This window comes from Armigeres subalbatus, unplaced genomic scaffold (assembly GCF_024139115.2).
Source record: "Armigeres subalbatus isolate Guangzhou_Male unplaced genomic scaffold, GZ_Asu_2 Contig555, whole genome shotgun sequence".
Taxonomy (NCBI): domain Eukaryota; kingdom Metazoa; phylum Arthropoda; class Insecta; order Diptera; family Culicidae; genus Armigeres; species Armigeres subalbatus.
Genome location: NW_026943320.1, coordinates 143,735 through 161,121, shown reverse-complemented (window position 1 = coordinate 161,121; position 17,387 = coordinate 143,735). Strand labels below are relative to the sequence as shown.

General features: G+C 37.5%; 1 protein-coding gene across 1 annotated transcript in view; it reads right to left on the bottom strand.

The window, feature by feature from the left end:
• The window catches only part of LOC134204377 (NADH dehydrogenase [ubiquinone] 1 subunit C2), a 30,625-nt gene extending 13,493 nt beyond the window's left edge, over nucleotides 1-17,132 (bottom strand). Inside the window, exons 1-2 of the mRNA XM_062679196.1 lie at nucleotides 16,899-17,132; nucleotides 16,664-16,807 (exon numbers count right to left, since the gene is read on the bottom strand). Of these exons, the coding sequence (XP_062535180.1) occupies nucleotides 16,664-16,807; nucleotides 16,899-17,049 (295 nt within the window). The 5' untranslated portion in view covers nucleotides 17,050-17,132. The remainder of the gene's footprint in view (nucleotides 1-16,663; nucleotides 16,808-16,898) is intronic.
• Nucleotides 17,133-17,387: the final 255 nt, after the last annotated feature.

Here is a 17,387-nt window from a genome sequence, read left to right as displayed (position 1 = left end):
TAACGAAATTGATGAAATAATCAAGAGGGATTATTGCCTTCATACTTAACCAGCATTTGAATGTTCGGTATTTTGTTTGCCGAGTTTCAACTGCAAAATTTATTTTTTTACTGAAATTCTAGTATTTTGGATGATTATTTTGAAGTTTACTTATCTCTACTAAAGAAAACATTAAATTCATAGATTGCTGAACAGCACAAAAAGTCGGTAGAAATTTATACAGCGCCACTCAGCCACAGATCGCACAGCTGTGTAAAACAAATTGAAATGCATCATGAGAACCGGTGCTTGCTCTCTGTCTGCAACTTTTTAAAAAGAATTTATCATGAAGTAGTGGAACTGGGGGTAGGACGCCCACGTTAAGGAAAATGCCATTTTTATCAATGAAAACCACCATTTCAGCCAGTTTTCATCAGCGCATACTAAAGAACAGCATATCTGCGACTGACTACCGATGACAGATATCTAATTGTACATTTTATTGCACAGAAATTTGATTTTTAAAAAGCACCCGAAAAATATTGATTTTTAAACCATGCGGGGTGAGATGCGCCAGTGGATGGGTTAAAACGCGCATGTGTTTATCGTACTGATTTTCATTTTAATTGCCTACATTAAGGCAATTAACCGAATGTTTCAGATGTTTCGGTCATACAGAAATGAGCATGGGCGTACTGCCCCACACCGACCTCAGAAGTTTGAAGGCCCATCAAATCGTTTTAAGACCAATTTTGACGACGATTTCGTGTGGAACATAAAAGAACACGAGTAAGCAGCATGGCTCATGGCTCAATTTTCAATTTACCAATGAATAACAGCGATAGAAAGACTAAATTTCACCGAGCTAGAATTGCATCAAAACACGCAAAAATCATTTTTTCGAGTTTTTCATGTGTAACTAGAGAAAAATCATGAAATATATGTATCCAATGGCAATATTTTCATTGATTCATCGTATAGACTATTTAAAATAATCACAATGGGGATATTTAACCTTATTCAGGGGTGGCGCGTTTTAACCCCTATGGGCGTGTTACCCCCACTTCCCCTATAGCTTCCCAAATTATCGTATTAAGCATCTGGCATATTATGCTACATATCGTTAGTGATGCTGATAAAGAGTCAGAGATTTTCTTTTTATTCAATCTCAGTCTGACAGTAATAAATAAAAACCTACTAAAGTCTTTATTTATCCATACTTTTATTTTAAACAAAGGAACATTGACTGTCCAGACTCTGGTCAAATTAAGTACTGTCCAGTCAGTAAAATATTTTTCCCAAAAACAAATCCTCATTCTAACTCAGTTATGTTCACATTTATTTGATATTTTTGAATATGCTGAAAACTAATGTAATGTAAAATGTAAAATATTGCTGTTGAAATTACTGGGTGATCTGATCCGTATTCAGAAAGCTCAGTGAAGTTTTACCGACTCTGGTCAAATTAAGTAGCTGTCTGGATAATAACGAGAAAGGTGATATGACTTTATAAAAAAAAAAGTTTCTTGAGATAGAACATGAAGAACAAAAAGTAATCGAATTTATGATTTTGAAAATATTTTTCAGCTTTTGCAGACTTTCGTAGTGGAATTTATTTACTTCTGGCTAAATGGTTAAATGGTTCAATGTTTTTTTTTAATTGGTTTTAAAATGTATTTCTATTTGATTAGTTATGTTTTTGATTCATCACTATTTTAATTTAATATATCTTATCTCTTTTCATTTGATTTGCATTATATTCATTCATGTAAAATTTGAGGATAATTTTCGTTATTTTTTTCATAGAAATCTTAAACTAAAACTAAACTTACTTAAATAACTTGGTTACGCATATGCACAGCACATGTTTCAGAAATGGACAAATTGAAACTAACTTTGCGAATCCACGTGTCTTGGAGGGACTCGTGGATATGCCAACGGCTTGCTTGGCTAAAGCAACAAACTAACAGTTCGTTGTTTGAATTCAATAATAGTTCCGACAGCCGTGGGTGTACCGTGTCTGAAACATAATTGATGAGCTTTTGAATGCACACTTAAGATAAGTGGAATAAAGTAGACTCAGTGTATGCAAAGAAATAGTAGTTGAACGTGCTTCGTTTCTCCACTATTGTGTATTTTATCCTGATAACGAAGTTAATGCGCTAGTTTCAGTAACTTATAATAAATGATAACAAAGTTTCAATAATTTGGTTTAGGTTACTACAACTCGCGCTTTGACTCCGGTATTAGTGAAATTTAAACAACGAACAATTCGGCAGTGTTGTAGAAAAACCATGACAAGAAGTACATCATTCATTGCATTTTGAAATTTAGCCTCTGGAATGAGTTATTGATAAACTACAAAGTGATCGAGCCCAAGTTACCAAATGATCAAAAACATCCTTGTTTAAAACGCTATGACTGTCAACTCTGCTCATCCTTCAGATTCACAAATTTGAATTATTAAAATCCCGCAATAAATGTGGTACTTGTTTACAATAGCATTTCTTTTATCGCTATACTTTAGCAATCCGAAAGATAGATTAAAACGAAGAATGGCAACCGAAAAGTTTCAAAAAATCTATTTAACAACGCTACACAATCGCTACGTGTAATTTAAAATAGTATCGTTTCATGTTACAGTCGATTGCTGCTGTTGATACTTTCATACCTTGATTCCGGAATCCGGACTGTCTGCATGCGACTCATGCGTGTCCTTCATCACAACATCGAGCAAGGAACGAATAACTGAACAGCAAATTCGTTCGAACGCAACTCTGTGGTGATATCACTGCAGTGGTACACTGGAGTGAGGCACGCTGAGGATCTCACTGAAGTGAGAGAACTTGAGTGCACCTAAAATTCAATTCTCTAGAGTGGTGAGTGGGTGTACGCTGCCTTGATTTCTCTACGCAAGCGCTCTCTTACGCACGCATTCCAGATCACTCACAGCAGAAGGTTCATTTTACGCGATGCGTTTTGATTCTCTTATCCTCATTTCGATAGAATCTCTTACACTCTAGTGTAAAACCCCAGTGAAATGACATCACTGCCCGTGCATTCCCTAACACGGACATCAGAATGCGGTATGTCACGGTATGTTCAGGTCTACCGGAAGATTTTCTTTGTGTATAAAAGAAGCAGTGCCTGCCGTGTGCGAGTCATTACAATTTGTGACAGCAGCGCGTACTGACGTGCTTTTTGCTCCTGCATTTTTCGTTTCGTTCGTTCACTATGTTTACCTACACAGCGACAGCAGCGGTAGAACTGCCGGTGGGTGGGTTTGCGAATATGCCTAAAAGAAGTGGGCGCATTTTTTTGTCATTCTGTGCTTGATGATGCTCGGATGCAGTGGTGTCGGTTGCGATGGATGCAATCGCCCATCGCATCGCTCGGGGTTCACGGCTACAGGCCGATGATAGCTGTGGCAGCGAGGGCAGCGGTGGTGGATGAGGAAGAATAAAATTAGAGAGATTTGGTCTGCTCATCCAGATGATGGGTTTCATAATCCATATGATCCCGGGATGGGTATGAGTCATGTCATATGACTGACCATATGTTAAGTTGTGCTTGATACTGAACCACACGTACATTGAAACATGGTTATACTATAACAGTTCTGATTCCCTAGAAAAAAAAATGTGCTGATGAAAATAAAAATTCGAATAAAATAATTACTTTCATTTATTTGCAAAAGGCATTAGCAATTAAAGATGCACAATCAGCAATAGTGTTAATATCCATTTTAGATTAGAAAATTTCGCTGTCTTACATGTAAATGTTTAAAAAAAAACATTTCCGTAAAAAATAATTTCCAGAAAAATATTTAAATGAACTTTATCTAATTTTTTGTTTTTCATTTTCTGAGACATTGTATTATTAAACTTGACGTAGACTCGGAGTTTGGGATCAAAACATTATATAATTTTTCGTTGACGTATTAGCAGTACCTCCTCTATTTTAGTAGGGTTACTGCTCCTTGACTTGTTTCTTATTGTTGTGATTTTTTTTCAGCACTAAGCACGCATGTTAGCAAAAAGAAGCAACGAAATTGGTGCTGTATTTCTTTGTTTGGAAAACGGGACAGTTCCCCTAAAATATAAGTCTGGAAGTTTTATAAATACAATTTTTAAACTTCAAATACTATCATCAATAAGAAATCTAAAGATGCCCTACATTTGCTTGAGTAAATAAGGGCTTGATAGTTAAGGTGCCGTCAGACGTTGCAAGCAAATCACTCGCAACGAGCATTTTGCTCGCAGAAAGTGACAACTGTCAAAAAATTTCCTGTCTGACCACACTGAAAGTGATTGCATGCAAACAAATGATAACTCGTTAGCAAACGCTCGCTTGCAATGTGTGACTGCTAAGCGTTAAAAAATTTCAACTCGCAGAAACGAAATTGCGCTTGCTAGTGCAGCACTAGCAAGTTTTTCGCGCTCAAAAGTGAATACGTTTTCAGGTGGCAGTGTTGCACTCCAAAAATAGTAATGAAATTAGATTTTGTGGCCGAAAAATAAGTTTTTCGTTTTTGTTTATATTTGCATGAGAGTAAATCTGTCATTTGCTTAAAGTAAAAAATTGCTACGTGTGACTGCAATTGCGAGTGCTCTCAGAAATCATTCGCTCGCACGAGTGATTTGCTTGCAACGTCTGACAAAGCAATTCTAATTATGTATTTAATTAATATTTTTATTTCCAGAAGTTTTGATTAAACAAATTGCTAATAATTCTACACAGCATGGAAGTTGTCGTTTCCAATATCAATACATATAATCAAACTCTATAGATCCAAAAGTTAGAAGTTAAATGTAAATATGTTACGTTTATACAAGTCCTACGTCTACTCGCGGTTATGTTGAAAACATTACCCATTGCTCGTTTTTCCAGGTGTTTTACATTAATTTCCAGGCAAAAACGAACGTGTCATATATAGATTTTAGCAGCAAAATGATCAATTCAAAAAAGTAAATATTGCAAAAAATATTATTTTAAAGATTATTTTGGTTACTTAAGAAATTCCTTCAGGAATTCTTTCGCAAGTTCACCCAGAAATTGCTTCGGCCATTCAATCAAAATTCCTTGAGGAATCACATAGGAAATTCCTCTAGGTATTCCTTTGAAAAATTTTCCATCGGAAAATCCTCCGGATCTTAAGAATTGCTCCAGGATTTAATTTGAAAATTTCTTTGCTAAAACTTTAAAAATCATCTCAAGGAATCGTTTCGGAAATTCCTTTAGAGATGCATTTGGCGATTCCTTCACGATTTTTTTTTTCAAATTCCTTTAGGTGTTTGTTCGATAATGAAAATCTCTCGGAAAAACCTTTATAAAATACTTTGCAGATTTCTTTTGAATTATTTTTTAGGAATTTCTTTGGAAACTTGGTTAACAATTCTATCGGAAATCTCTTTGAATTTTTTTTCAGCTGTTTTTTTTTTTAAAGCTTAAGAAAACTTCTTAAGGAAATGTTCCGGAAATATGTTTGGGAATTTCTTCATGAAATCCTTTAGAACTTCTTATCAGTGGCGTTTCCCTAACCTCAATCTACCTGTGCTCTGGACTTTAATTTAAGGAATTCTTACGAAAACTCCTTCAGAAAATGTGTTGATGCAAAAATATGAGATTTCTGGGTCCATGACGTTAGGCATAATACCTTCTGTATGTCGTAGGCTGTTTTTTGGGCATTTTATGCTTAATATCATTTATGCATAACGTCCTTATACCTGTACCACAGTTATAATTTTGCTGCAGACGAAAAAAGAAAAACGACACACTCCCGAAGGTGGTTCGATCGGACCCCTCTTCCCATTGTCCAATTGTTTCTTGAGCCTTAAAACGATATTTATTACGACAAATAATCTAATCGTAATTGTCGTGTTTGGAGGAGACGGCTTCATCCGAATCAGCCGTCTCCAGCTGCTGCCCGATCCGCAGCAGCTCGGAAGCATTACTTCTTCCTGGGAAATACATCACAAAGGCTAACTCCGCTCATCTGTCACTCACACATCTGGCACTCATGTTCAATGTATATGCCCTCTTGTTCATTTTATATTTACTTTATCATACCCGTCTCAATCCCTACAGTAATATGAATAGGCTATTAAGCTTATTGAAGCATATTTTGGCAGAATAATTTCAATGGTTTCAGGGCCACTAGCGTTCTATTACTGCCGAGATTACTGCTTTACTGTAAAAACCTTCGGAAAATACTTCGAATATTTTTTTAAAATTCATTGGGATTTTTTAGGAACTCATTCAGAAGTATCTTGAGGAAAACTTTATAAAACACCTGGAGGAGTTTTTCCGGATATTTTACTTTTAAGAATTCTTTGGAAATACTTCGAGAATACCTTTAGAAACTCATTTCAAAAATCCATTCGGGAATCATTCGACTATTCTTTCAAGAATTCCTTTAGCAAAAATCCTTCACAAATCACTCTACATTTCTTAAATTTCTTAAAGAAACCATACGAAAAATCGTCCGGAAATTCGTTTTGAAATTCCTCCGGGAATTCTGTTCTGCTTTTATCTTGGAAATTCCTCCAGAAATAATTTAGAAAATTGCTAATCATTCTTATGGACACACTTTTAGTGATTTCTTTGAATAATTCCTTGGAAAACTGATCCCGAAATACCTTCGAAAGTTCCTCCTGGAGTTGCTGTGAAAAATCCTAACTAATTTAGTATTTTTTAATATATTCCTAAAGAATTTCCGAGGGAATGCTCAACAGAATTTACAAAGCAATCCCTAATTGATTTCCCGAATAAATTCCTAGATTTCACCAAGAATAGCATCGGAAATTCTCCAGGAATTCTTTAGAAGATGGAAATTTTTTTTTGCGGAACAACGATCCATTAACGTTCATTTTCAATAGATTTGATTGGTTTATTTTATTCAAATACTTTTAAGGATTTTTCATCTTTTGAAAGAATTTCACTCATGGTCACCGGGCATTAAAGTTTCCCTGATTATGTCAGGATTTCCCTGATAATTCCAGGTATTTTCCAGGTGGGGAGAAATTCCCTGATAATTCCAGGTTTTCCAGGATTTTCCAGGTAGTAGACACCCTGTTAGAAAATACGAGTGGTATCTATTCCGACCTTAAATAATGACTGGAAGTGGCCGTTTTGCCCCATTTACCCCCGAAATCGTATTTTTTCAATGACAGCTCCGATTTAAAATCAATTGCGGCTGTCTATTTCTTTGTTTTCTGATGCTTAGTCAGTAGTAAATACGAATGGTATGAATTCTGGCCTTGAGGAGTGACTGGAAATGGCTATTTTGCCCCATTTACCTACGAAAATCGTAATTTTCCTATGACAACTACAATTTAAGAGCGATTTAGGCTAGCTGTTTCTATGTTTTCTGATGCTTAGTCAGTAGAAAATACGAAGGGTATCTATTCCGACCTTATACCATGACTGAGAGTGACCGTTTTGCCCCAATTTCCCCTGAAATCGTATTATTCTGTGAAAGCTACAATTAAAAATGAATTGCGGCTAACTATTTCCATGTTTTCTGATGCTAATTTAGTAGAAAATACGACCATTCGTATTGTAAATTGTATATAATCGGCCTTGGACTGTCACTAGCAATGGGTGTTTTGCCCCCTTTACCTCTAAAAGTAATTTTTTCATATGATCGCTAAGACTTAAAATCGATTTTGGCCAATTATTTCTATCATTCTCAATGCCAATTCAAGGGGCAGCAGGGACTATGTCCAAGGGCTTGACAACCCCTCCCCATGGCCTCTGCGAGTTAGGGAACTTGCCTAGGATGTGGTGGGGTTTGACAGTGGGCTCTGTTAAACCTCTACAAAAAGCTACATGTGTCTATAAGCAGGCCCTATCAAACCCAGTCAGCACATGAACGTATATGGTGTCGTGTAGGATGATGAAGTGCAGGCGATAGAGGTACTTTTCCACACAACATGTATGTATATTGTCTCCAATTTAGCATCTTGTATAGCACCATGTTCGATTTTATGTAGACTGGGAAGCGACCGAGTGCCGCTCAAAGCGCACAAGCCTAACACGAGTGCCAACCGGCACATCAGGATTAATACCAGTGAGATCCTGATAACGGTATACTGGTCACGGCAAGCGAAACACACCCGCGCGCGAAGTAATGCAAAATAAACTACATGTAAAATGAACGTAAATTTACATTCTTGTTTAACCTCAAATAGAGATAAAATAAGGGTTGCTGAAAGGCATTAGCTTTCCGATTAATATCAATTATTTTCAATTTTACTCCTGTTTCTTTTTTTACTTTTCTTACGTTAAAGAAATGATGACGCGGGAGCCTAATCCGTAATTCAAATGAACAATCGCTCACTTTGAGCGATTGATTGTTTATTCTCGCGAAGAATGAACAATTGAACAAATTAAGGAAATGCTAATACTGATGTGTAGAAGTTGCATAGGTCACATCACTTACCATGGTGAATCCCGATCTATGCTACAGATTACCCCACCAAACTAACACTACTTCCTTCCCGTGGTAATTGTGGAGATGCAGAGGTATTCTCGGTTTCTAGTAGCAACAATACCACACACTTACATTCCCTCCTTTTCCCAACTGACTGTAAGGACTTGGCCGACGCCGTTATTGATCAACATTTGCGAGCTGCTGAAACGTGCACTTCGAGAGTAGTTGGTAAATCCCAACCACTATTCACTTGGATCGTAGTGCAATTTGCACCAGTTCTGGTCAATCACGGAGTAGCAACCATTGATATGTACAGTCAGTCTAAGCTTAGCTAAGCTAGGAATTTATGCTCGTTTGTTTACGTTTCCCACTGAAAATGTATGTTTCCCCCCCGCGCTGGTTATTCCCATCTACTGACGAAGTCGGATAACCTGTACATAAAAGAATCTTGGTTTACTGGCCTTGTTGTTTTCTAATTTCTTTGCAGTGAGAGAGAGACAAAGCAGTCCATGCAGTGCCCTATGGATGTGTGACAAATATAATTTACAGGAACCACTTTTGTTGTATATACAGTGACCGGCATAATAAAAAGCCCACTAGCCGTTTTTCATACAAAATGGTCAACTTTGGAGATCTAGATCTCGATTGCGTGTGAACCAATTTTGCTGAAAATTTGACCAGAGCTCAGATATAACTTGAATTTTACCACATCTGAGTTTCGACCATATTGATTCATAGGGTAAAACATTATTGCAGTAATACCATTAATTTAATTCTATAGATTGTAAACTGATGACTTATTCAGCAAAACGCGTATTTTGGCAATATAAAAAAGTTTGTGGAATATACTTGTACACTAAGAGTTGCAGTTTTCACGATATTATAAAATCAATTTTTTGCCAAAAAAAATCGTTTTGGTATTACCGCGATAATTTTTCATCCTATGAATCAATATGGTCGAAATTCAGGTGTGGTAAAATTCAAGTTATATCTGAGCTCTGGTCAAATTTTTAGCAAAATTGGTTCACACGCAATCGAGATCTAGATCTTCAAAGTTGACCATTTTGTATGAAAAACGGCTAGTGGGCTTTTTATTATGCAGGTCACTGTAATAGTGCACTAAGAAAGATCTGATATGAAAAGTGAAATATTCTCGCAAGATTCGGTTGGTTGCTGTTAGTAGTTGTAAATGCTTAAGATCGATTCTTCTCAGAAACTCAGAAGCAGATTTGGAAATCCCGGGCTCATTCAGTACCCGAGCAGAGTCCGCTATCAAAATGATAACAAATTGAGTTTTTGATATCATAACTATAACATATTTTGATATAGAATTGCAGAGTACTCTAGCGAATATCATATTTTGATAACTGAAAATAATAAATAGAGTCCGTATTCTATAAACCGCATGAAAACATATTTGAGGCCGTACACTTATTACGTGGCAGCTTAAAGAGGGAGGAGCGGTCTGTCATTTTACGTTCCTATGAATGAAAAGCTATTTGCAAAAAAGTTATCGAACGAAATCTAACATTGGGAAAGGGCAGTTGAAAAATCCAGAAAAATATATTTTTATATCATACATAATATATGTACGATCCTGTCGTATCCATACAATTTTTCAAACAGACACTGCACACACACATATCTATACACTACAGATCCCTATCTTCTATATGAATAGAAATAATTTTCCGTTCAACGGTATATGAAGATTTTCTTACGGATTGAAAAGATAAATTATAAAGTCAATGCATTGAATCTTTTAATTCTTGTTGATTAAAATTTATTTATTTTAATCTATATGAGTGTTGAACTTGCAAACTGATATAAAATTGCTCACTTTGTGTTCTAATTCTATAATAATATTAACGCAATGTCGAATGTTATCATCAATTTTTTTAAACCGACGATTATGGAGCTCTACAATACGCCAGGCATAGGTGTATCGACGCTGAAGCCAACCAGGTAGGTAAGTTTCACCATTTCTCATTTGGTAGGAATATGTGTTGCTACTACAATAACTTCAGCCAGATCTTCACGAATTGTCAAGTGTAAAAAGTAATTCATCCCCAGCACGGATTCCACCTTCTCTGCCCGTAACAAACTCAGCTGTTTTGTGTTCTCGGTAGATGTATTGTCAAATGCTGATAGAACTGCCTCAGAGTTGGACAAGAAATTACGTAAATTGAAGCCTCCTGTGGATGAATGTACTTACTGAACTACCTGTATATATATGACTGGCCGACAACTGATGGTGACTTTAGATGACTGCGAATCGAATAGTTTCCAAGCAACATCTGGAATACCGCAAGGAAGCCATCTAGGGCCACTAATATTCCTGCTCTACTTCAATGACGTCCATCTAGTCATCGAAAGCCCTCGACTGTCGTACGCTGACGATTTGAAAATGTTTCTCCAAATTAGTTCAACTACTGACTGTCTTAATTTACAACGCCAGGTCACTCATTTTGCCAGCTGGTGTTCTCTAAACCGTATGGTCGTAAACCCAGCCAAGTGCTCCGTCATAACGTTCACTCGAAAGAAACAACCGATAATTTTCGACGACAACCTACTTGACACGACACTCGAACACACGAATCACATCAAGGACCATAGTGTAGTCCTGGACTCAGAGCTAACATTTAAGCAGCACATCTCGTTCGCTGCAGATAAAGCTTCTAGGACATTGGGACTAATGTTTAGAATTACCAAGAATTTTTCCGACATTTATTGCTTGAAAGCCATCTACTGTTCTCATGTGCGTTCTACCCTAGAGTATTGCTCTGCAGTTTGGAGCCCAGCGTACAACAATGGTGCCGAATATATGTACTACAGGGACGAATCGACTGCGAAGGTATTCTGGAGCAGATAGATTTGAATGTTCGACCAAGGACACTCCGCAATAGCGGAATGCCTAGACCACCACCGCAAAGGACGAATTACGGACTACATGGAGAAATCGGTGGCTTGCAACGCGTTTTCAACAGAGTTGCAACATTGTTTGACTTTATCGCGTAATGTGATACGGCGGAGGTTATTGACTTTTTTTAACACACCTAAATAGCAATTTTGCTACTGTGACTTTTTTTTTAATTGATTGTGATTTCTAAATCTCGGGTACTTATTCAAAAGGATGTATGTGATTTTGTAAACAAAGATTCAAACATCGATTTTACCAATCTGATAGTACTCCCACGCAAACCATCATCACAGACAGGTAGGGAAAGTCTTCGGCTACCAGTTGGTGATGTTGGTTTGCGTGGGAGTCCCATCAGATTGGACTAATTGACGTTTGAATCTTTGTTTACAAAATCACATACGTCCTTTTGAATAAGTACCCGAGAAATGTACTTTATATTTTAAGATCATCATTGGGGCAACACAGAGCCCTGTTGATTTAGACCTCTTCATGTTTTCAAAAAGTATTAAAAATTCAACCGGTCAGCCCAGAATCACAATTCTAATGCTAAAACAAGCCTCCTGACAATTTTTGAGCTAATTCGGATACAATTTCGAGGTAGCTCCTTTGTTCCAATAACTTGTTTGAAAAAATCCTAGCGTGTAAATTTATGACAAATGTTTAGCTTCTGATTTTTAACAATTTAACGGTAAATCGCACATTGGCAATTATGTTACTCAAATGTCCAAGGGAAAAAGATGAATAATAATATAATCAATTAGCAATGTATTTTAATAAACTCAAGAATTTTGTAGAACAAAGACTTTTAGGGGAAACAGTTTTTGTATGCACTTAAAAATACCCCAAAACACTAAATCGACTTGAGCCACCTCGAAATTTTATCCGAATTAGCTGAAAATTTTTCAGGAGGCTTATTTTAGCATAAGAATTGTCATTCTCGGCTGACCGATTGAATTTTTGAAACTTTTTGAAAACATGAAGAGTTGATGTTGTAAACAAATAAACAAATAGTTTCTTCAACCGTTTCAAAGCTGTCCAAGTAGTCATCCACGTAGTGGTACTTGATGATAGCTGAAGAAGCTTTAGGATATAAAGCCTCATACTCTGTTGCGTTGACATTTTTCACAAATTGAGCCGAGCTGGGAGAGCATGTTGCCCCAAAGGTGGCAACATCAATGATATACACCGAGGGTCTATCTTTATAATTCTTTTCCACAAAAACCGTTGCGACTGGCTGGCTGTCTGTAGCATTTGAGTAAAGTAAGTAAAGTAAAGTATCCTTTTTCAACGTACTCCTTCAATTTTAGATAGACGCGGTCATTCAAGGATGGATCCTTCGCTAGCTTCTTCACCAATGATTCGAGCCTTTCAACCGCCATTGGATAGCTATCGGGAAATTGGAAGTCGTCAGATTTCCACAATAGTCCAGTTTCGAACCTATTGGATACTCTACGTGTAGGGTGACCATATGGTATCCTAAAGGAGGACATGTCCTCCTTTTTCTTTTAAAATCAGATGTCCTCCTTTTCCACTAAAATGTCCTCCTTTTCAGATATTTTGAAGAAAACAGTTGCGTGAATGAATAACCTTTTCTGAATAAATTCTAGTTCAATATTATTAAATTAATAAACAATACTACAACAGAGAACCACCAGAGCAAAAAAAACGTTGCACACGTTTATGCTTTTTTGGTTTCTAATCAGATATATTTTCTTCATAAGTTTTCGAATAAATTCAATGTAAATATCCTAAATAAATCAGTGAGTTACAGTAATACAGGTGTCGAAGATATAAAAAATAATTGGAATTGTGAAAAATGGATTGGGAAAAAATTCAAATTCTTCTCACCAAGGACGGAAATCTTCGTTTTACTATCAGTTGCATCGACGCTCAGTAGGCAGCTTCGTCATTGATTCGTGTTTGTTTTGATCAGACGCTCGGCAATGCAAGCACGAACATCTCGCAGCATGCTGTCAAATTTCCATACCTTTTTTACCGCCCGATCCTCAATAGCCGATCGTAAAAAAATAATAATATATAAAAAAATAAATATCTACCGGGGCTGAAATGAATATTTTGAATTGCGATTGATTTGCACCGATAAATGATGATTATCTTACTTTATATACTAAACAGATGCATATATTTTTGGAATTTGACTTCAAAATGTTGAATCCATGCACTGCAGTATGAAATGATATTAATATTTTGAGATTTCAAATTGAATATCAATGTGCCAAGCTGAAGATTCATTTTGACACCGCACATAACAACGCTGACACCACAGACAAACAGACGTAACACTACAGAAATTTCCATCGACCATGACTTAAACGATCAATTTGAATTTGATCGATTGGGCGTTTCACAACTAGAGGCGCTAGCGTCGTAATCCTTCGAGTTTGACATTTCACTCCAGCGCCTTCTGGTGACAATGTCATACGAAACATTGTTTTGTGCAACATGCTCGCAAGATGGTGGTAGAGGAGTTGGGCGATGGATTTTTCTGAAAATTGTTCAAACTGTTACGTCTGTTTGTCTGTGCTGACACCGTGAGTCGACGATTGCTGCTGTTCGTGCACATGTCGTCCTATTCATTCGCACATTCAAATTCGGGAAGGACTAGCAACTTGATTTTGTGTTGGATGTCAGTTATTTGAGTGTAGTTAAAATGACTTTTTCTGTCCCTGCTTCCTGCTTCTCACCCATTGAATTGTTCTTTGAACGCATCGCACGGTACGTATCTTGAATATGTGACGCAAGTCGCTAAGTTATGCCTACACGGAAGAAAAAAAGTACCCAAAATTGAGTATTTTTAAACTTACTTTTGAGTTATTTTTTCTCTTCTCTTTCATCCACTCTTTCTTTTGTTGTCTAAACAAAAGAGCCAAACAATCCAACGACGCCAGCTCAATACGGGAAGCCAATTTTAAGTTTTATTACCTGAGGTCGAAATTGAGTGAAATAAACTTAAATTTGGGTCAATAAATTTTCCGTTGGGTACTTTTTTAACATGGGAGTAAAGGCAAACTACTTCGACCCTACTTACTCAATTTTGGCTTCCCGTACGGATGTACGAGGTTGGGTGAATTAAACTCAGTATTGGGTAGTTTATTTCTTCCGTGTAGAAGGGAATGGAAATCTGAACTAATCAAAACTAAAGAGGCTGCACTCATAACAAAGAGATGAAGTGTCAAAATTGGAACAGCGCATTTGCTGTCAAATCAGTTGTTCCAAACGAGCACAAGGTTGTTAAAGGTAGGAGTATTGCGTCTCTTTGTTCTTCCATCAGGCTCGTTAATCAAAACAGTTTTGGATCTCTTCTGTGATTCTCAATGGCCTTGAAAAAAAATCTTCACTGGTCTACTAGACATCTTGTGTTTGTTTCTATTATAACCTAATGTTGACATGTTATCTATTGCTAAATGTTCAGAATGCGATGAGCTTTTTAGTTGGAGCTACCATTTTCCTATTATAAAGATGGTGGTTGCAGTTTATAATTGGAAAACACTTGAATAATGAGGGTTGGAAATGTTACATCAGGAGATTTAATATTAATGAAGTAGCAGAAGATGCCGTATTTGCCTCGACTTACAAAAACTACTTCCAATAAACTTTAATGTGCATAAGTCTAACAAATCATATTAAAAACAAAAACCGATCGATGTTTTTTATGTCCTCCTTTTTGATCAAATGTCCTCCTTTTTCGCTACGATTCGGGTGAATTGTCCTCCTTTGGGAATATTTCATATGGTCACCCTATCTACGTGTGGAAGCACCTGCTTGGCTGTTTTGTCTGCATCCGATTCGAGAATTTTGAAAAACGTTTTGGTTCCTACTTGGTCCAAGGACAGAAACTCTTTAAGCTGCTCATTTAACTCGTGATCCACATCTTGGGCTGCCGAGAGATGAAAATTTACTTAAACGGTGGAAACTGCATGGGTGCCGTAGCCATAAATATTCCAGCCTAATCTGCACTTCGCTGCAATGGGTTCGGTTGGACGTCCTTCTCGATTATTAAATTATCGTCTTAAATTATCGAGTCCGTTATTCGGGTTCAGCCGATTCGTAGTCAGCAATGGCCAGTTAGTTGACAACCCGGAAGAAACTGTAGTCTTAGTGGAAGGCCGCATACACGATGGCTTTTTGCAGTTGAGATTGACCGAAGGGCGCTTAACGTTCAAGGCGACTGGAGGCGATTGGCCCAGGATCGAGTCCAGTTCGGCGTAGGTTCATCGAAGAGCTGTTGTAGTAGCCCATCAAGTATAGAGTAAGTATACAAGTTTGATAAACTTCTTTTGACGACTTGTAATAAATTGAAACCGTTTTTCCCCTTCTTTATCGTTCTTCGTTATCTAATGAGAGCTATTTATGCAAACCCTGCCCTGAACACAAAGCCAAGCCTTCTGGCCGGTTTATCGACGACAAAGGAATACGTGCTGGGTAAATGTAAATTGTGAATCCTTAAAAACTCCCAAATCTTTCATGCAATGCACTCGGTCGATGATTGTGCCGAGAAGAGAATAACTAAGCCGACTCCTTCTTTTGTAAGGAAAGTAATTACCGAACATTTCGCCGGGTTGACCACCGGGTACACCAGTAGGCCATCAGCGATGGGACTTTGCTGGCAGCGGTGGTAATAAACTTTTTTAGTATGAAAGAAACGTAATTTACTCAGACTACACATCAGAGAAATGCTAATAACTTTGCTGGATAAACTTAAACTTCTCGCAGATTTCATTGTAACATTCCGTTTTTATTTCTAGTAGAACGGTATCAGAAGTTGGCGTAAATGGTGTCAACTTGCTTCAAATGACGTGTTTCGATGTTTCTGCATGCATTTTTTTTTCACATAAGCTATAAGCTTAAAACCGCCGAAACGTTGCCCGATTTGGCAAACATTTTGCCCAGAGTGTCATGACTTCAAATAGAGTGGGAAAAAAGCAACCCATAAAAAATTAGACGGCCCTAATATCCTTACATTTTTTTATTTCTTCTTCATTTGCTAAATTTTGGCTAGGAAAGAATTCCATCGTTTGAGAATGCTCTGCTCTGTTCATGAGACAATGACTAACCGGTCATACTAATCGTCTCAATGATGGCCTCTCATTAAACCGTATTCAAAATATAAAAACCTTAAGGTTTTGATTTGGTTTCAATTGAAAGGTCCGTGAGCATATTTTTAAGCGACAGATATTTTTCTGATTTTTTATGTTTTTTAGGAAATTATTTCCGAACAATTTGTAATTTAATAATACAAAAGCCTCAGTCTGTGTTCTCATATACACACATCGTGAAGCACATCAAAACTGATTTCGACTGATACTCACCGGGAGTTGGAAAATCCTCCGGGTGCAGTTCGATGTAGTGACGCAGAGTAGCATCCTTTTCGGCCAGATACTGATTCCTCCACTTATCCACGGTTAACGCCAACGCACCAAGACCGATTGTGGCCACGACATGCTTCTGAATACCTGCAACAGTCGCGAGTAGATTCGATTAGAATCTGAACCGTTCCCGGCGGGGTGGTTACATCACACTCCATTCTCATAAGAGTTTACTTACCGCTCAGCAGAGGTCGTGCACTGCCCCAGTTCACGTAACAGGCCCCCATGAAGCCCAAGATCCCTCCCATCGCGGGAGCCCACTTGTCGTGTAGCCATGATTTGGAGAAGGTTCCCGAAAGCAGCTCCGTTGGGGACTTTCCGCCGGACATTTTAGTGGATTTCGACTCGCAAACAGCACCAAAGAAAGCAGTGGAACTTTTTGTTTTGGTTCGGTGATGAAACGTCAGTCGCTTTCGGTCTCGTGTATGCCACAGTTGATGATTTCATATTGGGCGTTCTTGAAAGGATGATCGAATTTAAGGACAAAGTTGGAAGAGTACCACGATGGCAGTCAATATGGCACCGGACCCTCCACGGGTCAACCCGGATAAAAATGTACTATTGGTTCAATAGTGTAAACCTGAGACGAGACCTGCAAAGACGCTGCTTCTTTTCTCTTGTTTTGACACTTGTTCTTCTTTTCATCACAGTTGACCATCGAGTTTCA